Genomic DNA, 25,300 nt, shown 5'->3' on the forward strand with positions numbered 1-25,300 from the left:
ATCTGTAACAGCATTATTTTCACACACTTTTGGAAAGCTCAAGTTTAAGGGAGATCAAAGAACATAGCAAAAGCAATCATGAGTTGATTGACTTCACTGAAAAGATCTGAAGGTTCCAGTTCACAGTGCAGTTCTAGTCTTGGTGACCTAAGTCAGTATTTTAGATTGTAGTATCTGTATAAATAGTAGAGTAGAATATCTTTACCTCTTTCAAAAATGCCCTGTTTGATTAGATACTCAAGCTTTCCTTTTCTAGGCAAAAAGTAAATATTTAGCCTTTCAATATTTTGGTACAAACAATGACACCAGTTCCCATTTTAAAGGCCTCAGGTACTTAGGGAATCTGGTCATTACTCCATGTAGTCATGGAGTGCCATGCCATGGAGTGCCATGAATGCCTTTGGCACTTTATGTCAAAATAAGGAGCAATTTCTCCTTTGAGAAGTTTTTGTGTTGCCTCAACAAAGATGCGTGGAACTTTCTCTGTGGATTCATATTGAACATTTACAGCATAGCTCCCTGCAGTAACAATCAGATGATTTTTGTAATTGTAAATATTTCATGGCGACCTCAACAGCATTAGCAAAAAGTGCTAAGAAACTTATAGGAGGGAAAGTTGTTGAAGAAATCCTCAATGACTCCTGATATACCACAAGCAGGGTTGACTTCTATATTCATAAACAAACAGTATCTTGAAGCTAGGGGTTTTCTGTCATGCAAAAAAAATAAATAAATAAAAATCTTCTAGTTTCAATTAATATAAACTTCCATGATAGGTTCTGGGTACAGTTCTGATGAAATCTGTATGTGAACAGTCTTTGTTTATTTGTATGTCTTTCTCTTTGTGTCTATGTCTCTGTCTTTCTCTGTCTTTATCTCTCTGTTTCTTTCTGTCTATCTGTCTGTTTGGTTCTTTCATTCTATTTTGAATTTAAACTCTAGAGTCTTAAATTTGCAAGTATACCATTGATATCTGCCTCCTCAATATGGTCAGGTGTTATTTGCTAGTTAATTGTTCATCAAACTTTAAGATCAAACTGAGCTAGGGTGACTATAGGACAGTCAGAATCTAGAAAGATCTTAATAAGATATAATATTGGACTGAATCTAATAAAATGAAATTCAATAGAAATTCAATGTAAAAATCTTACACCTAGATTTTTAGAAATCAGGTTTACAGGAAAAAGATAGGGTAACATAATTAAGACAGCTGCTTATCTGAAAAAACATCCAGGGATTCCAGTGAACTCTTCAGTTCAATATAAATCAACAGCATGATATGATAGCCAAAAAAGCTAATATAATCATGGGATACATTATAAAGGAGATTTACTTGGTAGAAAAAAGAGGTAATAGGGACTGTACTCTATCCTTATCTGGCCACATCTATGCTACTATTTTCAGCTGTAGGCAAGCAGAATAGGAAGGATATTAATAAGCTGAAGAACATCTACAGAAGAGTAATCAAGATGGTGAAAGACTTTGATTACATATCTTATGAGGAACCACTGAAGAACCTTGGAAGGAACAGCCTGGGAAATAAAAGATTCAGAAAGGAAATGATGACTGTCTTCCACTATTTGAAGACCTGTCATATTGTGGAGAAGACACTTACTCTGTCTGACCACAGAGGGCAGAATCAGGAGCAATGAGCAGAGCCTGTAACTAGGAAAATTTAGGCTTAATATCAGAGGGTTAAAAAAACCCTTCCTAACAGTTTGTTGGTAAAAGCTACTTGAGATTATTATAAGTTATCTCAAACTGGAGTTCATTCCAGAAGAGACTGTATGACCATCTGTCGGGTACATTCTAGTGGAAATTCCTTTTTATGTATTTGTTAGATTACATGGCCATAAAGGTACTTTCCAATTGTAAAATTCTGTGATTCCATGAATCTGGATTGATTTTTCTGGAATGATTTTGAAATCCTCTAGAAAATATACTCTGGACACTTTTGGAAAAATATCTTGCTATGTGTATGCTATAGACAGTAAATGCCATTAGAAGTTATTCCTTTAATTTCTGTGACATAAAATATAAATCTTCCTAGCTAGAGCTTTGGCTTGGGCCATTAATATCATATTTTTAGAGCTGGAAGAACCCTTAGGCCAGATAATCCAATTCTATAATTTTACTCTTGAGGAAACTGAGTTCAAAGAGACTGTAACAAGAAGTAAGTAATAGAGCTTGAACTCAAACCCAGATCTTCTGAATCCAATTCTCTTTTCAATAGAAATATCACTTTTTTCCACCAACAGGGACTTTTGGCTGGCTTTAACTTGAAGTCTACATGAAATGTGATTCCTGTAGTATGTCTTCTAAGAAATTCCTCAAACTGTAGAATCTTAGTATTAGGGCATCGGTGTGAATAATAATTAGCACTGTCTGGACCAAGGCAGGAAGTTCAATCTTTCAACAATGACTGATAATATTGATGAGAAATATGTTTTCCATTACTCACTTGTCATCGTATGAAAGTCGTGGTGAGTTCATCAGTTATAAATGAAGTATTTTAATTTGAAATTGTATGACACTGTGCTTTTTTCTTTAATCTCACAGACCATGATGGTCATTGTGCCCCTATGTTCAGGCTATTTTATTAAGCTTAACTTCAGAGTGAAATGCCATTACTTTGCATCCACATCTCAAGGTACTGGTTGACTGACATCAATTTCTTTGACAGAACCACTGAAGCACAAGTCTGGCTCAGTTTCCATAGCACAGGAAGAATGTAATTGTTTTCCAGAAATCCTGGAAATTACAGTTATATTTCCTACAGTTTTCTAAGTTTAACAGGAACCCAGCCCCACTGCCAGAATATATACTGTCTCTAGTATCAATAAACAGGCCAGTTACAGGAAAGCTATTATTTTAAAATGTCCCTGACAAAAAGCCTATTTTGGATAGCACAGGAGCACACAATTATAGAAAGTCAAGAAGACAAAACACAAATGAAATCAAAGTGAATACAAATACTACACTACACTGGTCCTTGACACCCAAATACAAGACACAGAGGAAAGGATTTTCCAACAGAGCCCCAATGAGCCAGAGTAACTATCAATACTTCGCAAAAACATCTCTCAAATCTAGAGTTCCTAAGAGAAGGCAAAGAGGAAACGTGTAACTGGAGATTAAAGAAACTAGGAATGAATATCATTTTAGTTAACCAGAGGGATGCAACATGGTATCAAAGGAGTCATGAAACAAAATACACTGTACTGAATAAGGTAGGCTACTCCTACTATACTCTGCCCAGGAGAGACTATATATCTGCAAAATTAGTGTAGTTTTGGTGAAAGAATATAGGACAGTCATTTGCAAGTAGAAGTCCTTAGTCAGTCAAAATGCATTTAGTAAGCACCTACTGTGTACCTGATACGATGTTAAGCACTGGGGATACAAAGACAAAAGATAATCCCTGGCCTCACCAAACTCAGTCTAATAAAGGAGATAATGTACAAACAACTATGTACTAACAAGCTAAATACAGGATAAATTGGAAACAAGCAACAAAGGGAAGGCAGTAGAATTAAGAGGGATAGGTAAAGGTTTCCTGTAGAAAATAGAATTTTAGCTGGAACTTGAAGGAAGTCACAGAAGTCAGGTGCCAGAGATAAAGGGGAACATTTAAAGTATGAGAGACAGCTGGAGAAAAGTGCTTGTAGTCAAAACATGGAGTGTCTTATTAGAGGAACACAAGGAAGTCAGTGTCACTCAGTCACAACCTATGGGGGAGAAAGCCAAATGTGTTGTACTATGTAAGAAGACTGGAAAGGTGGCTGAGGGGAGTAGAATATAAAGAGCTTTGAACACCAAAAAGAAGACTTTACATTTGATTCTGGAGGTTATAGGAACCACTGAAGCTTACTGAGTAGGAGGGTGCAATTGAGGAAAATCCCTTTGGCATCTACAAGTAAAGGATAGACTGAAGTGGGATAGATTAGTGAAAGCAGACCATCAAGCAAGCTATTTCAATAGTCCAGGAATGAGGAAATAAGAATCTGCCTTAGGGTGGTGACAGTATCAGAAGGCAGAAAGAGGTATATTTAAGAGATGTTAGAAAATTAAGATTGACATGCCTTAGCAACAGATAGGCTAGAGACGTGAGAGATAGTGAAGAGTCAAGGATAATACCTAGATTGTCATCCTGGAGGACTGAGAGATTAGTGGTGCTCTTGACATTAATTGGGAAGTTTGGAAGTTAGGAGGGTGTGGAGGATAAATGAGATCAGTTTTAGATTTGTTGGGTTTAAGATGTCTACATGACATTCAGTTCGAGATGCCTAATAGGCAGTTGGAGATGCAAGACCAGAGATCAAGACAGAGGTTTCAGCTGAAAAATTAGATGTGAGAATCATTATTATAGAGATAATAACTGAATCCATGGATTTGATGATGTCACCAAGTAAAACAGTTTAGAAGGAGAAAAGAAGAGGACTTAGGGTAGGGCTTTTGGGGACACTCAAAATTAGCACTCATGACCTGTAAGAAGATTCAGCAAAGGAAACTGAGGAGGTCAAGTAGGTAGGAGTAAAACCAGGATAAAGTAGTGTCATGGAAACCCAGAGAAAGAGTATCAAGGAGAAGAGAGAGACTGACGGTATTATAGAGGTCAAGAACAACAAGAAAAATCCATTGGATCTAGCAATTCAGAGATCACTGGTAACTTTGGAGAGAGCACTTTTGGTTCAATGAAGTGGTCAGAAGTCAGATTTTGAGAGTTAAGAGGAAAATGAAAGGATAGGAAGTGGAGGTATCTGTTGCAGGTGGTCTTCTCAAAGAAGTTAGTCACAAAAGACTGGAGATATACAGAATAACATATAGCAGAGATGGAAGTATCAAGTGAGTCTTTTAGGGGATAGAGAAGACATGGTTGTGATTCTATGTTATAAGGAAACAGTCAGTAGATAAGAAGAGATTGAGCATAGTATGAGAGTGGGGATTCTAGAGTGAGCACTCTGATGAAGGAGATGGGATAGAATCAGATGACTTCTATATATAGTAGAAAGGTTTTCTTTGACAAGGAAAAGGGCCATCTTTTCCATGTGAGCAAGCATGGAAGACAGATGGTGGCAGAGAGTATCTGAGTGATATGAGATGAGAAAGAAGAGAGAAGAAGAAGCTCTTGGCACATGGCCTTATTTTTTTTGTAAAATATGAAATAAGGTTCCAGCTGAGAGAGTGGGGAAACAAGGAGACATGGGAGCTATGAGGAGAAATAAAAAAGGTTTGGAAGAGTTGCTGTGGTAAATGGGATAATAAGGTGTAAGAAAGTGGAATAGTGAGGAAGTAGGAAGGTGTAAAAGGATTACCTAGCAGCAGTAAGGGCTTAGTTGAGGGTACAAAACAAATTTATAGTGGACCATGTCAGAACAAGTTGCATGATTTTCTCCATCTTTACTCAGCAGGGTATATGTATAAACAAAGATAAAAGTTGGTGGGAGTGATCTAAGGCTAAGGCTTGGCAAGCACAATAGGTGATTTGATAAGAGGGCAAGGAAAGTGTATAGTTGAAATGGTTCTCCAAAGCATGAAAGTGAAAATAAAGGAAGGGACTGTGTCTAGTCTAAGGGTGATGGTCTAGTAAAGAACTAAGGAGTCAAGGGATTGAAAATCATGGTATAAATGAAAAACAGTTTTGATATTTGGAGATGAGAGAGGTGGAAAGGCAACAGAGATAGTATATGATGTCTGGAAAGATTAGGCGTATCCTCTTTGCTTCTATTGGGGGTGCTGGGTAGCAGAGTTAGGTTTTGTAGAAATAAGAACAGATTTCCCAGGAATAATGCCTCTCCCAAAATAACAAAGGGCTCTCTTAGAAATTAATGTCCTCTCCTTCACTTAAGTTCTCCAAGTAGGAGCTGGATAATCACGTTTTGAGGATGTAATAGAGGGATTTCCTTTTCAAGAAAGAGCTTTTCTGCATAAAATGGTAAAAAAAAAAGAAAAAGAAAAAGTATAAAATATTGCTGGCATATGCCATGAAGACTGGGTATATCTTAAAATTTCATTTGTTTTAAAATTTATTTAATACCTAGTTCTCAAAGTGAAAGCAAATCTATAGAAATTATACATACCTGTTATTCACATCAACTGAGTCTTCATTTTTCTCTTCTGGATAGCTATATTGAAGAGAGCGTTTTCTTCTAAATTCTTCTGTGAATGCTCTGAACTGTCCTCTTGTTCCACAGTCTGTGAAAAAAGAACCCATATTAATGTCACAGAAAAACCAATAATTAACACAGTGACCAAATCCTCAAATGCTATTTTTTGTGTGAAATAAATAGAGATTTCTTTGTGTGAAATAAAGATCTTCTAAGAAGACAGAAAGGAGAGATTTATACAATTCTTGTTCCCTAATGTCAATATCCAACAAAGCACACAATACCTTTTCCATGTACAGATTCAAGATGTCAAATATTTGCCCTGTACTGTGTCAACTCAAGCCTGATCCCTGACAGCTCTATTCCAAATTCAAAGTAAAAGTACCTTCATTTTCATCCTTTCCTCAATAGAGATTTTTTTTCCCCTACTAATACCCACTGATGAGTTTAGTTTATTACTCTTTGGACTGAAAATTGGCTATGTATGTAACCCTTTAATTTTTATGATTATGAGAACAGATCTTTACTGTCCCAATGAGGAAAGTTTATTAGAAGAAATCTTCTTCTAAAAAAAATCCATTAACAACTGCATTTAAGTTCTGATCTAAAACGTTTTTTTTTTTTTCCTTTAGAAATGGCAGATAAACTGTAAATAATCAAATTTTGACTCTGGAAAGATAACACAATACTATGAAAACTTGCATGAGAAATAATTTATTCTATTTTATAGCAATTTATTCTATTGCTAAACTCAACTGTATCAATATTATTTTGGAGTATTTACTATCACATTTTGAGCACAGGTCATGTTTCACACTTTCCATTATCTTTTTAGGGTTACTTAGAGTCTTTTCTATTGGTGTCAAATATTTGTCTTCACCTTTATTTCCACAAAGTTTCTGGGAAAGACATTCTGTAAAAGCAGTACAGAAGAGAGGGGAAGAGTTCCTTATGGCACAATATTAAATATAGTAACTAGATTCAAAGGTGGAGAAAATCAAGCAACACTTCTGATAAAGTCCACTACAAATTTGTATTGTACCCTCAACCAGATCCTCACTACTGCGAGGTAATTGTCATGTTCAGGTTTTCTTGGGGCTTCTATAATCTGAGTTTTTCAGAAATACTTTGAAGGGAATTTCTAAGTCAGGCATGGAACAGCAGCAACATCATGAAATATTACAGTAATAAGATTAGTCACTTACGGAAGAAATTAAACTTTCATTAGCCTACAAACAGAAACACAATTTACTTGAACAAAAGTCATGAGTAAACATAAATATATTTACATGTGGTACAAAATACACTGTATTTAAAATGACTTGAAGCTTTAAAAAGAGAAGTTAATGTGAAATATACAGCTGGAAATTACAAAAACAGATGGCTGCATAAATCCCAGAGGAAAATATACATCTGTTTGTGGTTTGTGAAACTCTTTTTATTTGAAGGAGGATTTATTTGATTCAGTGGCATGGGGGCTTAGCATGAGGCTTGTTTTGTTTTAGCACATGGGCTACATTATATATGAGAAGTCATCCTTCACTTCTGATAAAAATGAATTGGTGCATGATTTGCCGAGCAGATGCACCAGTTGTGGGGTTTTGACAGAACTAAATGGAGAAGTGATAAGGAATAATGGCTACACTTAAGAAAAGTGTTGAATTAAATGTGTTTGTATTGCCTAGAAGGGTATGCAAAGATTCCGTTGATTAGATGACAGAAAAATGACTTTGGAATTGAGCAATAACCTGTAGAGATTACTGCTTCTGTAGCTTTCCCTTCCCGGGTGGTAATGCTAGAATTAAAAGATATCCAACTAGAAGAGTAGGTCTGTTTATTATCAAGAAACAGGTGATCCTGAGAAAAGTGTATGAAATAAGAATGGCTATGGGGAAGAAAGAAGTTACTTCTTATAAAGCCAGTTGTAGAGGGAGAGAAGAGAAAGAGAAGGAAAAGGTTTACAAAACAAGCATATTATGGTCAAAATAAAATAATATTTTAGAATCTGAATCATTTGTACTAATTTTTTTTCATGTGAAATAATTTCAATTAAAAATTTAAAAAAAGAGACAAACCAGCAAATCCTGGTGAAGAGGTAAGGGCTGCAGTTTGTTGAACAAATTTGATAATAATCTCTGATCTTAGCCTCTCTGGCACTGAAAATTTTGGTTCTCCTGCTCCTTTTTCTAATTCCTCACCATTTTACTTGAGAGTTCCCCTATTCCATAATTCCTCTACCATAAAAATATATTTATTGAACATTTACTTTCTGAAAGAAACCTTTGAACCCTCAGTGTTCCATGCTAGAGCCTGTAGGCTTTTTATTCTATTCAATTTACCTTCTTTTCAAGGAGATACCAGGTTTTTTGTGTGTTTTTGGTGTTTTTTTTAAGGGTCTTTCACACTGGGCAGGGAGCAGAAACACAATCTGGTGTGGGCTGCATTGTCACAGACTGCCTGAGCAGACCCCAGGGGACTGAATCATTGGCAACTGTGGCAGTTTCCAGCCTTCTCAATCTGCAAACACCAAAAAGGTCAGTGGGAAAACTCTGTGGGACCTGGGTGAAAGAGGAGTGCCTGTCTGGCCAGGTCTGGTCCAAGGCCCAGAGTGGTAGGTGGGGGTGATGGCAGCATGTGGCTGAGGTCATGGTGGCAGCAGCAGCAGCAGCAGCAGCAGCAAAGGCTGCTTCTGGAGCACTGGACCCATAAAAGGTGGAGTATCAAGCAACTGATACAAAATCCCTATAGCCTGGAACATTACACCCACCCCCACTGACACCCCCACTGGAAGCAGAGTCCCACCTTGACAAAGAGTTAGAAAGTCAAGTGTTTGGCTGGGAAGATGAGTAAACATCATAAAAGAACTGAGACTACAGAATCTTACTTTGGTAACAAGGAATATCAGGGCATATGACCAAAGGAGGACAGCAGAATAAAAGCTCTTATATCAAAAGCCTCCAAGATGAATATGAATTGGTCACAGGCCATGGAGGAGGTCAAAATGGATTTTGAAAATCAAGTAAGAAAAGTAGAGGAAAAATTGGGAGAAGAAATTAGAGTGAGGCTAGAAAATCATGAAAACTGAGTCAACTACTGGCTAAAGGGGACCCCAAAAATAACACCCTTAAAAAACAGACTAACATAAATGGCAAAAGAAGTCCAAAAAAGCCAATGAGGAGGAGAATGCCTTACAAAACAGAACTGGCCAATGGAAAAGGAGGTCCAAAAGTTCAATAAAGAAAATAATGCCTTCAAAATTAGAATGGATCAAATGGAAGCTAAGGACTTTATGAGAAATCAAGGAATTATAAAACATAGCCAAAAGAATGAAAAAATAGAAGACAATGTGAAATATTTCTTTGGAAAAGCCACTGACCTGAAATATAGATCAAAGAGATATAATTTAAAAATTATTGGAGTACCTGAAAGCCATGATCAAAAAAAAGAGCCTAGACATAATCTTTCAAGAAATTATCAAGAAAAACTGCCTTGATATTCTAGAACCAGAGGGTAAAAGAGAAATAGAAAGAAATCCACTTTCTGTAAAGGGATCCTAAAAGGAAAATTCCTAGGAATATTGCAGCCAAATTCCAGAGCTCCAAAGTCAAGAAGGAAATATGGCAAGGAGCCAGAAAGAAACAATTCAAGTACTGTGGAAACGCAATTAGGATAACATAAAAGCTTCTATATTAAGGGACTAAAGGACTTGGAATATGATATTCCAGAGGTCAGAGGAGCTAGGATTAAAATCAAGAATAACCTTCCCAGCAACACTGAGTATAATCCTTGAGGGGGAAAATAGACATTCAATGAAATAGTGGACTTTCAAGCATTCTTGATAAGAAAACCAAAGCTGAATAGAATATTTGACTTTCAAACACAAGAATCAAGAGAAGCATGAAAAGGTAAAAAGAAAAGAAAAATCATAAGAGACCTATTAAACTCTTTATGTTTCTACAAGGAAAGAAAACATGTGTAACTCATGAAACCTTTCTCAGTATTAGGGTAGTTGGAGTAGATGATAGATAGATAGATAGATAGATAGATAGATAGATAGATAGATAGATAGATAGATAGATATATACATACATACATACATACATGCATGCATACATACATACATACATACATACATAGAGATATAGATACATAGATACATAGATAGATACAGAGATGGACACAGAGATAGATACATAGATAGATACAGAGATGGATACAGAGATAGATACATAGATGAATAGATGGCACAGCATGATTTGAATATGAAGGGATAATATTTAAAAAATAAAAGTAAGGGGTGAGAGAGGAATATATTGGGAGGAGAAAGGGTGAGATAGAATGGTAAATTATCTCACATAAAAGAGGCAAGAAAAGGGTTTCACAATGGAGGGGAAGAGGGGAAAAGTGAGAAGGAATGGGCTAACCTTAGTCTCATCAGATTTGACTTAAGTAGAGAATAACATACACACTCAATTGAGTATCTTACCCTTCAGGAAAGTGGGGGGGGGGGGGGGGAAGAATATAAGAGGAGGGAGAATAATAGAAAGGAGGGCAGATTGGGGGAGGGGGTAATCAGAAGCAAACGCTTTAGAAAAGGAACAGAGTCAAAGGAGAAAATAGAAAATAATTGGAGGAAGGATAGGATGGAGGAAAATATACTTAGTCTTTTATAACATGACTATTATGGAGGTGTTTTGCATAACTGCACATGTATAATGTATATTGAATTGCTTGCCTTCTCAATGGGTGTGGATGGGGAGGAAAGAAGGGGAGAATATGAAATTCAAAGTTTTAAAAGCGAATGTTAAAAAATGGCAACTGGGAAATAAGACATACAGGTAATGGGGTATAAAAATCTGTCTTGTGCTTCAAGAAAGTAAAAGGGAAGGGAATAAGGGGGGATAATAAAAAGGATGGCAGACTGGGGGAAGGGGTAATCAAAATGCACGCCATCTCAGGGTGGGGAAAGGGGAAAGATGGGGAGAAAATTTGGAACTCAAAATCTTGTGGAAATGAATGTTGAAAACTAAAAATAAATAAATAAATTTAAATCTTAAAAAAAAGTTAGCTATTTCCAGATATCACCCTTGCCTCATTTATCCATAAGGAGAACTTGACTAGAAGTCATTACTTTTTCCAGGCAATGGTACAGACTTAGATAATGAGAATATTGGTAAAAATATGTTTTCTGTTGCTAAACTTCTCTTATGTGTACACAAATAACATTATGCAAAAAATGTACGCACACACACACAAGTATATATATCATATATATAATGAAGTCTATTACATGTAATGCAAAATATATGAGAAATCAATAGTACATATAGTAAGAAATTGCACTGTGTTAATGAAAATATATTATATGGTAATGATGTATATTTCTCATCGTCATTTCTCCATCATACTTTCCTGTTTGTAGAGGAAATTTGGAGAGCCTGGAATTTTCTGACCTACTTTGCCATCTTCCCAGAATCCCATTAGCCATAAACATATACAGAAATACTTTAAAACACAGGTTTATAACCTTGGGTACATGATTTTTTTAAAAAAAGTATTTTTTGTAACTTCATTTCCATGTAATTGATGCTGTTTCTAATGTTCCCTGTTTCATGTGTTTAAAATCAATATCACGAGAAAAACTCCCTAGGCTTTGCCAGACTGACAAAAGGATCCATGACACATTAAAACAAAAAGTTAAGAACTGCTGTCCTTTGTAGTGTCCATTATTACAATGAAGGAGATCTACTGAGACAGATTATAGCCCACTTCATACCTTAGTACTCTTTCTGAATTGCTGTGACAAAACAAAAATGAAAACAGAGATCATTCAGTGACCAGGACAACAGGGACATGGTTTTGCCTTTCTTTGTATCCCAGGTGTTTTGTAACAAAATGCTTACTAAATGTTTGTTGAGTAACTATCTTTTTAGTCTCCTGTCAGGCATGCTGCAGTTCAGCAATTTATCTTCAATTTATCTTCACACATGACATTCAATTTCTCATCTCCATGCCTTTGCATTGGCCGCATGTACCCCCACAGGGAATGCCTTTCTCTTCTTAGATTCATTGGCCTCCTTCAAGACTCAGGTAATTCTTCCATCTGCATAATTTCTCTCCCTGGTCATTCCCACTATCCTCCCCTTCCCCTGTTTCTAACATTACCATAACTACTCTCTATATTCTTTATATGTCTGTCCATGAACACAATACTATCTCCTCCATTCATATGTAAGTTCTTTGATGGCAAGTGCTGAGGGCATCCTCACAAAATCTTGTTGATTGAATAGAAAACATCCAGCTTTAGTGAAAGCTATTTCTAGAAAACACCCAATTTGAAATATGATTTTAATGAAAAGACGTGAATGAAAATATACTATGAGGAATTGAAGTTAATCTGAATAGAATAGTAATTCTTAGTTATGCAGAATTCTACTTGAAATCTATGGAGTTTAAGTTTGATTTCCAGAACTCCATCTATACTATTCTAGAGAAAGATGACAGCTCTGATAATTAAACCCCTTAAACATTATTATTTTTTTCTATATAAGTCTTAAAGGCAAGATTAGAAGGGAAAAGTACAGATTTCTTCAAGATGAGTAACAGAAAGTCCATAAAAAAGTATTTCAGCTTCTTTAAGTTATCAACTACTAGAATTTAAATAAAAGAAAATATTTCTCTCTTTATTTATGGGTTAGTGAATAGGAATAACATGGTACCATGGAATATGACCTCAGAGTTAACTTGGGTTTGAGTCTCTCCTCTAATACATACTAGCTTTGTGATCCTGGATAAGTCATCTGACTTCTATGTGACCAACGAAATGACAAAACTAGAGGGCACAGAATAGACTAGCTGCTGATCTACCTAAGCAAAGATTTTCCTGACCAAGAATTCTTTACACCAATAAGGTCACAGGTCCAGCCATACTGCTCCCAATATAAAAAACAAACAAACAAGAATTAATAATGAATACTGTTTCTCCTCAAAAGAGAAAGTCGCTTTGTCATCTGAGGTTAAGAAGTGGACACAAATGACCATCAAGAAAAAAGATAACTTTGGGGGAATGTTATGATCTTAGGGAGTATGTATGTAAGGCTACTAAGGTATGTGAACTGCTTGATTCATTAAAGCAGCAATTTATAGTACAATATCCAAGGGAAATAGACTAAATATGTTGTATTTACACAGAGAATGATATAAAATATTTTCATAATGTAAATATATTTGATTATATTATATAGTCTATTATGTGATAATATAAACAATTCATAATATAGCCATAACATAGGAATATTATATACAATATGCAATATATAACAATTATACAACAATTGTAATATATGATGATATTAAAATATCATTATATGATACCAATGTAATATAATAAATGTAATATAATTTCATTCTAAATGATTCTCTATTGGAGAAATCCATTTTAAAAAATCAGTTGCTGTTATTGGTCAGTAAATATTGCAAAATTAGACTAATTTTATGTCTAATTATTTATCATAGAGATAGTTTAGGATTCTTTAAATCAGAGTTTGATTTATGTATATTTGAAGGTGATTTTACTAGGGAATTGACTTTTTTGAAGATAATGACAAAGATACGTAATGTGGGCATTCCCTCTAGTAATGCTGATCTAAAGGCAGCTAAAACTTCTCAGTTTTATATCATTCTTATTCATGTTCTCAAACACAGCTTCAGTTTAAAGAATACTCATGTTGGAAGCCTGCTTCTGGGTCTTTGTACATTTTGTAGCTTTGTCTTGTACAACCATAATGCTGCTCATCTATTATTCATCACCCCTGCTATGTGATTAGCTCCCCTCCTTTTCTAATAATAAATTTCCTCAATAATATCCTTTATAACATATAATATAAATATAATATAATATTGCATATAATTCATCTTTGGAAATATGCTGCAGCCTAATTGGCATCTCTTCATTGCCTACAATGCTAATTCTTAATTGCGGTGTTTCATGATTTGCAAATATACAAAATCATCAGACAAACATTTGCATTAAAAGGGGTTTTTTTTTAATTTCTTCTTTCTCCCATAATCCATTGCCTTCATTCCTATTTAAGTACTGTTAAACAGAGCCAAAGAAAGTAACAAAAACCATGCTTATTGGGTCTACCACAAATCTAGGTTACATAATCTTAACTGAGCTATCCTTGAAGTGAGGCAGATCTTTTATCCTTTCCTAATTGATTCACTATACCCCTCCCACTCTCAAATGAAAACCTCCCTTTCTATATTACAAACAAACAAACAAAAGACACCCAGGCCATTTGCTGAGAGTTCACTTTGGTCCTCATCTCACACCACTCAAATGTCTTCCCCCCATCATTTCTTCCTCCAACTTTGTCTAACACAATGAGGTGGCCCTTTCCTTTGCCAAGGTAAGCACATCAACACTCATAATTGGTCCCATTCTATCTAATGTTTTCCTGGAGATAAATCCCTCTTTATCCTTCCTACGGTCACTTTAGTCTCTCCCCTTCCATTGACTGTTTCTCTGATTTCTATGTATCCCCTATCACTAAAAGAAAAACAAACAAACAAAAAACCTATATAATCCAAATAACCCTGTCATTAATTGCTATATCTCTCCTTCACTTTGTGGCTAAATTAATTGAAAAATCATTATTTGGGACCAACACTTTTTCTACTCTGACTCTTTTCTAAATGGTCTGACTTCCAATCTCATCATTCAACTGAAACTGCTCAGTTCAAAGTTACCAATGAGATGAATCAATATTATACTACTATATTAATAAGTAATTAAGAATTTGTAATCTACCCTTTGAATTTTATTTCTGCTAAGACCCAACTCCTGGAAAGGTCATTCAGTCTCTGAAGGGCATATCTGAGCGAAGAGATTGCTCCTAGCCCCCAAGGCACACACTTTAACTAGGTTAAATTTAACTAAATTTAACTAAGTTAAATCCCCACCCAACTGAGAAACCTAATTTCTGTTTAGAGTATAAATAGAGTCCAGCCTGGGCAAGCCATTTACCTCAGGGAGAAAGGTCCTGTTCTTGATCCCCTGCATTTGAATTTAGGGCAACCCAGCTCATGAAGGAGAAAACTAGCTAAGAGAGATCCTAAGGGAAATGGCTTTCTCTGCCCAGATACCTTGGGGTATGCCAGTCTCATGATCAAGCCTCATTCTCAGTAAGAGGAGCTGAAGACTTTTAGCTCACCTTTTCATTAAATGTCCACTAATCAGGGTTGCATTTCACTTGTCAAGGGAATCCCATTTCAGAAGGGTTTTAGGGTTATCCAGAGCCTCCTTTTGCATCTCTGATTACTGAGAGAAACCACTGGTCATCAATTTCTTGATTACAGACTAGTTAATTACAGACTAATTAATAAATTGATTTGTAATTATCAAGACACTCTTGTCTCTTGGGGATTTTCATCCATCACACCAGTGATTTGTTAACTGCCCAATCTAATGGCCTTTTCTCAATGTTCATTCTGTTTGACCTCTGAAGTCTTTGACACTGTTGATTACCCCTTCTTAATAACCTTCTTCTCTCTAGATTTTAGTGATACTGTTCTCTCTTGGTTTTCCTATCATGAGTAACCATGTTTCCTTGACAGATCTTCCTCTAAGTTATGCTCACTAAGAATATCCCCAAAGATCTGGCCCTCTTCTCCATGCTATATGTCTTAATGATCTCATCCATTCTATGGGCTCAACTGTCTTCTCTTTGCAGATTATACTCAGCTCTATTCATCTAGCCCTTAAATATCTTGATCTCCAGTCTCATATCTTATATTAAATGTTTCTAATCGGATGTTCTGTAGACACTTCAAACTGAAAATGTCCAAAACTTAACTCATCATCCTATCTTCTTCCTTCTTCCCAATTTTCCTCTTACTTCTGAAGACACCACCATGCTCTCCATCCCTCTTACTCATGACCTTGATGTCATGCTCAACTTCTTACTCACACAACACATATCCAGCTGTTTCCAAATCTTGTTTCTCTCTTCATGAGATGTCTTTTATATTTCCCCTGTTCTCCACTGAGGCAGTGGCCACCTTGGTTCATGCCCTTATGATCTGATGCTTAAATTATTGCAATAGCCTTTGGTTGATCTTTCTGACTTAAGCGTCTCCCCAGTCATGTCCCCCGTTTCTGAAATGTTCTCCTTCTTTACTTCCCTAGGTTCCTTCCAGGTCCCACTCTCTACTGCTAGTCCCTTTTCTTCTAAAATTACCTTCCAAATTATATAATATAGCTAGATAGATAGACAGATAGAGAGATATGTGAGTATAAATATATGTATAGATGTAGATGTATATTGTATATATACCTAGTCATTTGCATTTTATCTCCCTTATTAGAATGGATTTCTTAAGCATAGGGACTATACTTTTGCCCTACTTTATATCCTTGACGTTTAGCAAAGTGTCCAGCACATAGTAAGTATTTAATATATGCTTACTGACTGAATAAAAAAAAAATCAACTTCAAAAGAGTAAAATTAAGGAGGCATAATTAGACAGTTGTTGTTCTGGGAAAAAATAACTTGTGAATTTTTAGTAGTTTAAAATCTCAAAAGGAATCAGCTATGAGATATGACATTCAAAAAGGCTAAATGATCTTAGGATGCATTAAAAGGGAGTTCAATTCTAGAATAGGGAGGAGACAGTCTTATTCTACCCTCATTCTGTCCTCATCAGTTGTCATCCAGAGGTTTGTATTTATTTCTGGAAACTCTAGTTTTAGAAGCATGTTGACAAATCTAGAGAGAATCAAGAAGAGAGCACACAAACTACAGGAAGGCCCAGAGTCCATTTCATATAAGGATTAGTCCTTTTGGACTCTAAAATTCTGTAATTCTCCTCTATCCTCACTAGGCCCAGAGTATAAAATACAATAAAGTTTGTTCAGTATTGAAATGCTATTGAAAACTATTGTATATCATTGTTTTCTAAACTTTTATAATTATCAGCTATACTTTTCATTGTTGTTTGGTTGCTTTTATTTCATTCTTTTCATCTTTTTCAATAGAATTTAATTAACCTACAACCAAAATCATTATTTTGTTATTATCCTTTTATATTTAACATTCTGCATTCCATTGGGCAGGTGGATAAAAATGTCTGTTTTTTGTAACTGAAATAAAGTATTGTAATGTAAACTCATCTTTGTCAGGCCCAGGAAAAGCATTTTGGGGACAAGTTGAGTGGAGGATAGGACTCTAAGACGGTGATCATCCAACAGCGATGGATGAGTATGATGATTTTTTTTGGCATGCTTATAATAATTATAGAATCCAGAGTTATTGTGATTTCCTCATCTCTCAATAAAGATGCTCAGGGCATCTTTTTTATGCAGCAACCTGACCTGCACTATGAATATACAAGATATTATAATGGCTAAAACATTCTTTTTTCTCAATAACAGTAGTCTCAATTAGAGGTGGAAACACCATGTGAATGGTGTCTCACCTCTTCTCCCCACTATCTAAAATCAATAATATGTATAAATATTATGATGCATTAGTACATAGCTAACACAAAAATTGTATCAGATAGCAATAAAAAAAAAGAAAAGCAGCTTTGTTTTCAAGTCTCAGGAATATACTGTTAAGTATTCCAAGACTCATGAACACTAATTTCATGATGAATGATTTTGCTCACAGTAACTCATGAAGTCATCTACTAAGTTGTAGAGGGGTTACAATCAATCAGTAGATGAAATTGACATCACAATGAGATAATAGATACTTTGAAGTACTATGCACACATACACACATAAATAATAATAATGATGATAACTATCATGTATATAATGTTTTAAGTTTTACAAAGTGGTTTACATATATTATTGCACTTTATCCTCATACTTACCCTAGGAGGTGAGATTTAGGTGTTATTATTTTCCCCATTTTACAGATAAGGAAACTGAGGCAGACAGAGGGTAGGTGATTTGCCTAGGATCGCACAACTAGTCTCTGAAGCAAGATTTGAACTTTGAGATTTTACATAATTATATAATGTTTTTTCTTATTTGTAAAGTCACAGAGCCCTTGCCACTGCAAATACAATGAAGGTAACAGTTAAATCCAAAACAATCTTACATAATTAAAGTTGCCTGATGAGTTTTTTTTTTTTTTTTTACTTCTTTCTATTCAAGTAATGACTGACCTTCACAGCAATCTTGCCACACTCTCAAATCAATCTTCGGTATCTCCTTGCAGTTCACATATCCCTGAGGGTATTCTGCCTTTAAGAAGACATCAGCCTGGACTTGCTGAATATTGTCGCCATTTTCACAGAGTACATGTGCCAGTGAAGCCTGTTTCAGCTGAGTGACCTGTGCTGGTGTGAATACTCCAGGGTTTTCATACCAGAACCTAGTTGGCAAGCAAGAAAGACACAGCATCATGGATCACCTGCCTGAAAATTAAAATGCATGTCAAACAGTGATAATGAGGCAAAGATAAGAGCAGCAAGAGAAAGCGCCATATGGAAGGGATCACATTTGTTCTCCAATTAAATACACTTTAATTGACTTCAGTGTTTTATATTAAGTTGTTAAATCACATATCCTTGAACTATTACTTTCTACCAAAAACTCTTAAAAAAAACAACTTACCAAATGAAGTTCCTTTAACAAAGCATATTTTTTTAATCCACAGAAAATCAGTAATTTGAAGGTCATGTATATTTTTTGAGAGAATTTTGGTAACTTCATAGCCTGAAAGCTGTATCAAGCTATATTTAAAAGGGAAAAGTCCACATTCCTCTACTGGAACATGAATATTTATGCTCAATGAATAATTGAAATAAATGGACTTACTATTAAAATTGTGACTAAGTATTTATTGAAAAAATGATTTCATTATTGTCATAAACTAAAGTTCTACTGGAAACTTGTAGTCACTCTAGAGTTAATGTGAGACTATCAAAAGACTAATTTTTAACATCTTAAGAGAACAAAGATAAAAGTACCCCAATATGTTCTATGACTTACTTTGGTTCCTTACCAGTTTTAGGGGCAGCCAACACCTGAAGATCAGAACAGGTCTATAAATCATATGGGGATCAACAATGAAACATAGAGAATAGAAACTTTTGATTGCTCTGAATCTAATGGGATAAATGATGTATAAAACTAGACAATGGCACACTTGAAGAAATGAGAAACTCCGTAGGTCAGAGTATACAGACGTTCTAGAGGCAGGTTATCATGTGAAGAACTGGTCATATACCAGTGTGGCAGGTCAACTTACAGACTGGATCATATGGGACCACAGATGATTGACCTGGAAATCCAAAACTTAGGAGAATGGGTCTATTATCCTTCTGTTTGAATAGAGATGAAAAGATCTGTATGCTTGCTGATTCTTGTACTTGGTAAAGCCATGTGTCCATTATGATAAACCATTGTAGATCCAAATGTGGGTATCAGTGTGTTTCCTCTTTGAACCCTTTTCAATATGTAGTAACAAAAAAAGTAGAATCTCTCCATTCTTTTTCATTAAAGTGCCAGATGGAAGATATTAAAAAGAATGTCTAAAGCAAAGAAATTTCCCCATCATGGAATAATTTCCTTGAAAATGGATGTGGATTAACATTATTAATGGTCAGAGAAAACTGTATCTAGCTTCAACTGATATATAGTAGAATTTCAGAATACAAATTTAGAGGGATAGAAATTATGCAACTCTAATTTTACAAGATTGCTTTCAGATTATGTTAAGACAAATTTTATGCATAGGTCATTTTGGGTTAGTAAAGCAAAGAGGTATGCAAACACATTTATTCACCTGTCTCCATCTCTTAGTCGTTGAAACTGGGTAACAAAAAGGCACATCAAGGTTGGTCCTACTCTTGTGCCAGGGATTAGGTCTTCTACCATCAAGGCAGGCCAGAGGTCAACATTGAGTGGAGTGCCATAGAGCCTAGAAAACATCAACAACAAAGATTTAAGTATAAACATTTAAATCTCATCAAGATTGTGCCCCACATCAATACATAGATATGATCTCTTGACACTGGTAAATCAAGGGGACACTATAGCTAGCATTTATATAGTGCAAAGTTTTTTATATCTATGTCTACATGTACATACGCACATTATACACACATGCACATATATAATCTCATTTGATTCTCACAACAATCCTGTGGGGTTGGTACCATTATACCTATTTTTACAGATGAGGATACTGAAGCTATGAAAAATTAAGTAAATTTCACAAGGTGATAGCTGGTAATTGTCTTTTTTTCTGACAGAATTTGAATTCACGTCCTTCAGAATCCAAGTCCTACACTTTATCCATTCATTGTACCACCTAGAGACTACCAAAAAAGGAAATACTATACTTGGAGCTAATATTTTACAAGTATTCTGTTATGGAGTCCCAAAGAGACTCAGGGAGAACATGGCTTACAAAAAGAGAAATCTTACTTTGGGATCTTATTTCCCACACAAATCTCTACCTTAAAATTCAGTTTCATACAGCTTTCACTTTCCAGCCTAGGAATAAGTTTAGACTATTTACTCAAATACATTCACCAGTCAATTTCCCTGCTTAAATGACCCAGTATCATAATACTCTCTATTAGATAAAGGTGTGTTCTGGTAAAAAGCATTAATTAAAATCCCCTTGGTGGAGTGTGTGCGTGTGACAACTGCTTTCTATTTAACGTATAATAAACAAACGACTTGATGACAAGAAATTTTAGCAACTACCTATTTGAAAAGTGGATGAATCATATAACAAGAACAAGGAATAATAGGAAGCTTATCTTATGCTGATATCAACGAAATGCTAAGAGAGTGAATAGATTTTATCAATCTTCTATAGAGTATTATGGAGCATATGGACAAATATAACACAGAATGAAAAAACATGAATGAGTAACTGATATAATCACATGTCCAGTGAAGTATTTTTAATCTTGTCCTCCAATTTTTATTGTTTTCTCACCCATAAAAATACTGGTTTTTTTAAGTGTATATTTCACACAAAAATATAAGCTCTGAGGACAGGAATGGTTTCGTCTTTGACTTTTTATTCCTCCAAATCCAGAGAGAAGCCTTGTTCTTTTTTTTTCTTCTTTTTTTGGTGACGGTGATGGGGCAGATTTTTAATTGCATTGGTTTGGGGATCTTATTGCTGGCAATATGGTATTCCAGAATGATATAAATTAAAATTTGGAGAGGAGCTCCAGAGCTATCTATTCTCATCTATACACTGAAAGAATCCCTACCCTAACACACTTGAAAAATGACTGTTCAGACTATGCTTGAGCATGTTGAGAAGGAGGAAATCACCATTCCTATAGGTTAGCCCTTCCACATCAGGACAGCTCCAATTATTAGGGAGTTTTTCCTGACATAGAGACAAAATTTACTTCTTTTCAACATCAAGACATTGTTCCTGGTTCTTTGGGGACAAAATCGAACCCATCTAATTGTCCTTCCACATAACAGCTCTTCAATTCCTTAAAGACAGTTATCATGTCCTTCTGAGTGTCCTTTAATTAAGGCTAAGCATGTTCAATTCCTTTAACCATTATCTTGGACCCCAACCCTGTGCCCTTACATCTTAGTTGCCTTCCTATAGTCCTTTTTCAGTTTATCAATGTCCTATCCTTCCTAAACTATGGTGCCCAGAACCAAGTATGCAACTCAAAGGCAGAATACAGTGGGATTATTATCACCTCCCTATTCTATGAAGCCATATTTCTCTTAATTCATACTAAGAACACATTACAATTGCCCATTCCTTATTATAGGGGTTAGGGGAACAGAACCTCCACAATCTGGGAAGTCTACATAAATTTTTTTAGCAGAGAAGAAGTCTGAATTATTATGGTATTAAGACAAAAAATGTTGATATTATGCAATACTATACACATATTTTTATGCATTTCCGAGTTTCTAATTTTTTTCTGTGTGGTATGCTGGCCTTCATGTGTTGTCTGTGGCCTCTGCAAAAATCCTCCCAAACTCCTATTTAAAATTTCATGCTGACCCGGGATATATTGAAACTGCTATGGTAAAGCCGCAATGTGTAAGGGAAAACTGCAGTTTCTTTAAGCTGCCTTATCACATACTATTCATTCATGCTGAGTTTACAGTTGTTCATTAACTCCACCATGAGATGTTTGTACAGATTCTAGGCAATCTATCTTTCCTCATCTTATATTCTTATATTTGTGAAGTTGATGTTTTTGTGCCAAGTTAAATATTATATAGCTCGATCACTATCTATAGATATAGATATACACCAAATTTCTTATTAAATGAAGCCCAGTACTAGCCTATTAATATCCTTTTGGATCCCAATTCTCATCTATTGTTATCTATGACTTGCAGCTTTGTGTCATTTGAAAATTTAATAAGCAAATCATACTTATATTTTAAGTCATTGATAGAAATGTTTAAAAGCATAAATCCCTCAAAACTTCCTACCACAATGACTTTGAACCATTGACTACTCTTAACATTTGGCCATCCAATGAATTCTGAATTAATCTGAATATATCATCTAATTTATCTCTCTCCATCTTCTCTGCAAGAATAGTATGAAGAACTTCACCAAAGCATAAATAATATAGAGATAAACTATATCCATAGAATTCCTCTTTTCTACTAGATTAGTAAGCCTGTCACAAAAAGAAAAGTGAATCTGACATGATCTTTTCTTGATGAAGTCATTCTGGACCATTTTCCTTCCTAGTTCCTCACCAAATATCTCTTTAATGGTCTATTTTAGAATCGTCTAAAAGAAACCAAAGTGAAGCTCATTGGCTATGGTTTGTAGACTCTGTTTTATTTTCCTTTCAGAAAACTTGGACGTCATTGGCCCTTCTTTAGTCTCATGCTATTTCTGCTGTAGTCCACCAACATACAAAGATCACTGACAGTGGCTCAGCAATCATATCTGCAATTTCTTTCTGGACCCAACCAAGGATGTAGTTCATCTTGGCAAGGTGACTTAAATATATTAAGGCAACTAGGTTGATCTCTTACTATCTCTTCATTTATCTAGAGAATCAATCCCTCTTTGTCATTGGTCATTGTCCTTTATAGAGAAAAAAAGAAACAAAAGAATTAAATGGTTACAGATATTCCATTCTACTTTTTAATCTCCATTTCATCCCAATAAAATTAAAACTCAAAGCCATAAAAAACAACAAAACCCCCCCTTTTGTTGTCTTTAGCTTCTCTCATAAGATTTAGCTTTTGCATTTCTGACACTAATATTTTTTACAGTGTCATTACCTTATCTGTTCTTTCTTCCATTTTCTGGATATTGTAATATATCTATGTATATATACATTTATATATATATATATATATATAAATCGGTTGGTCAATTCACTTTATATCTGCATAGATTCCTTAAGAAAAAAAAATTCACTTTTGCCCCTCAATCTCAGAATTTCATTCTTGAACACAGTCCATCACTCCTATGTTCATTTCCCTTGACTCATTTTAGTCCATGAAATCTTACCTAGTTTCCCTTTGAACTACTTGAAATTTGATTTCCCAAAATCTAGCGTACGTGTCAGATTATACTCACATTTCTTTTCCTCTAGTGGTCACTTTCAAATTTACACACATTTTACCTGAACAACTATTTCCTAGTGAGATTTCTCATGAATATGTAATAATACTGTGTTAGGTACACTTTCCTTCATATTTGAAAATCCTTTCTGTGATGCTTGGAAGATTTGTTTATTATTTAAACTGTTAAGTTCCACCACCAATTGTTAAATTGGAGTTTAAACTTTTTTCTCTTTCGTTCTTCTGGTGATTATCTCTTCCTTCTCATTCTGAATGTTTCCTTGTCTGTACACAAAACTACTAGACAGCTTTTCTCTATTACTTACTGCACTGTCGTGTCTGATTTCTTAGTTTGTCATGTAGTTCTGTGACATCTACGATTCTTCAATTATCTCTGTGCAATCAATATCCAAGGTCAGTTGTATTAGTTTGTGTGAGAGATCGTGTGTCTTTTAATGTTGTTACCCTTTGTTTATATTTTGCCAAACTTGCCTCCCTCCAAGATGGATAACTTTTACTACTATCAAAGAATCAGTTTATTTAATTTCTAAGAAATCATCTCTATGTATTAAAACAAAATGCAAACATAGACATTGTATTTCTTTTATGGTCATGATATTCTTTAATATAAATACCTTATCATAAAGCAACTTTCCTTTTTGTTTGTGGCAAAGGGTTTAGCTTATTTCCCCATCTGAATATTTGGCAGGTTCAATTTCAACTGGCATTTTCCTCAAAATCCAAAGATTCAACAAACCTTGGTTTCTGCTCTGTGCAGAAGACCCCCTCCACCCAAAAATTAAATAAATGACTTTCACTGCAAGGACACCAATTTTAACCTGAAGAATTAAATAATATGAATAATTTCTTATTGTCAATAGTATATAACTATTAATTTATTGTAGTTTAGATAAAAATAAAATCTATTCCTTACAAAGAATCTTCATCCAAACACTTTGAAACTCAGTGCAAATAATGGTAATTTACACCAACTACTGTACAGGCTTTAAGCATCCAAAAGTAAAACAAATATTTATTAAGGCCTAAAAGTGAAGAGGAATTAAAAAGCTTCTTGCTGAGGGTGAAAGAGGAGATATAAAAACTGGGTTTAAGCTCAACATAAAAATACTACAATCTTGGAAACTGGTTCCATCACTTCCTGGCAAAGAGAGGAAGAAGAAATGGAAGTAATGTCAGATTTTTTATTCTTGGGCTCAAAGATCCCTGAATTGGCAACTGCAACCATGAAATTAAAATTGTTACTTTTAAGGAAAGCTTATGTCAAATCTGGACAGAATATTAAAAGACAGAGGCATCACTTTGCTGACAAAGATCTGTATAGTTAAAGCTGTGATTTTCCAGTAGTAACGAATGGCAAGGAGAGCCAAACTATAAGGAAAGATAAGTGCCACAGAAGCCATGCCTTTAAACCGTGGTGCTGAAAAAGACTTTTCAGAGTTTCCTGGACAACAAAGATATCAGATCAGTCAATAACTAAACACATTAATTCAAGCTGAAGCTTAAATACTTTGGCCACAAAATGAAAAGACAGGATTCATTAGAAAAGATGTTGGGAAAGATTAAAGGCAAAAGGAAAAGGGAACAGTAGGATGAGATGAATAGATAGTATAGTATT

The 25,300-nt window shown here is 35.0% G+C and overlaps 1 protein-coding gene across 4 annotated transcripts in view; it reads right to left on the bottom strand.

Annotated features, from left to right (window-relative positions):
- PXDNL (peroxidasin like) overlaps positions 1-25,300 on the bottom strand; it is a 522,877-nt gene that overhangs the window by 26,495 nt on the left and 471,082 nt on the right. For all 4 annotated transcript variants that reach the window (XM_072604570.1, XM_072604572.1, XM_072604573.1 and 1 more), the window contains 3 exons: positions 19,910-20,044; positions 18,285-18,493; positions 6,081-6,195 (listed from right to left, as the gene is read on the bottom strand). In XM_072604570.1, coding sequence (XP_072460671.1) covers positions 6,081-6,195; positions 18,285-18,493; positions 19,910-20,044 — 459 coding nt within the window. The remainder of the gene's footprint in view (positions 1-6,080; positions 6,196-18,284; positions 18,494-19,909; positions 20,045-25,300) is intronic.

The sequence above is a fragment of the Notamacropus eugenii genome, chromosome 4 (genome assembly GCF_028372415.1).
Source record: "Notamacropus eugenii isolate mMacEug1 chromosome 4, mMacEug1.pri_v2, whole genome shotgun sequence".
Taxonomy (NCBI): domain Eukaryota; kingdom Metazoa; phylum Chordata; class Mammalia; order Diprotodontia; family Macropodidae; genus Notamacropus; species Notamacropus eugenii.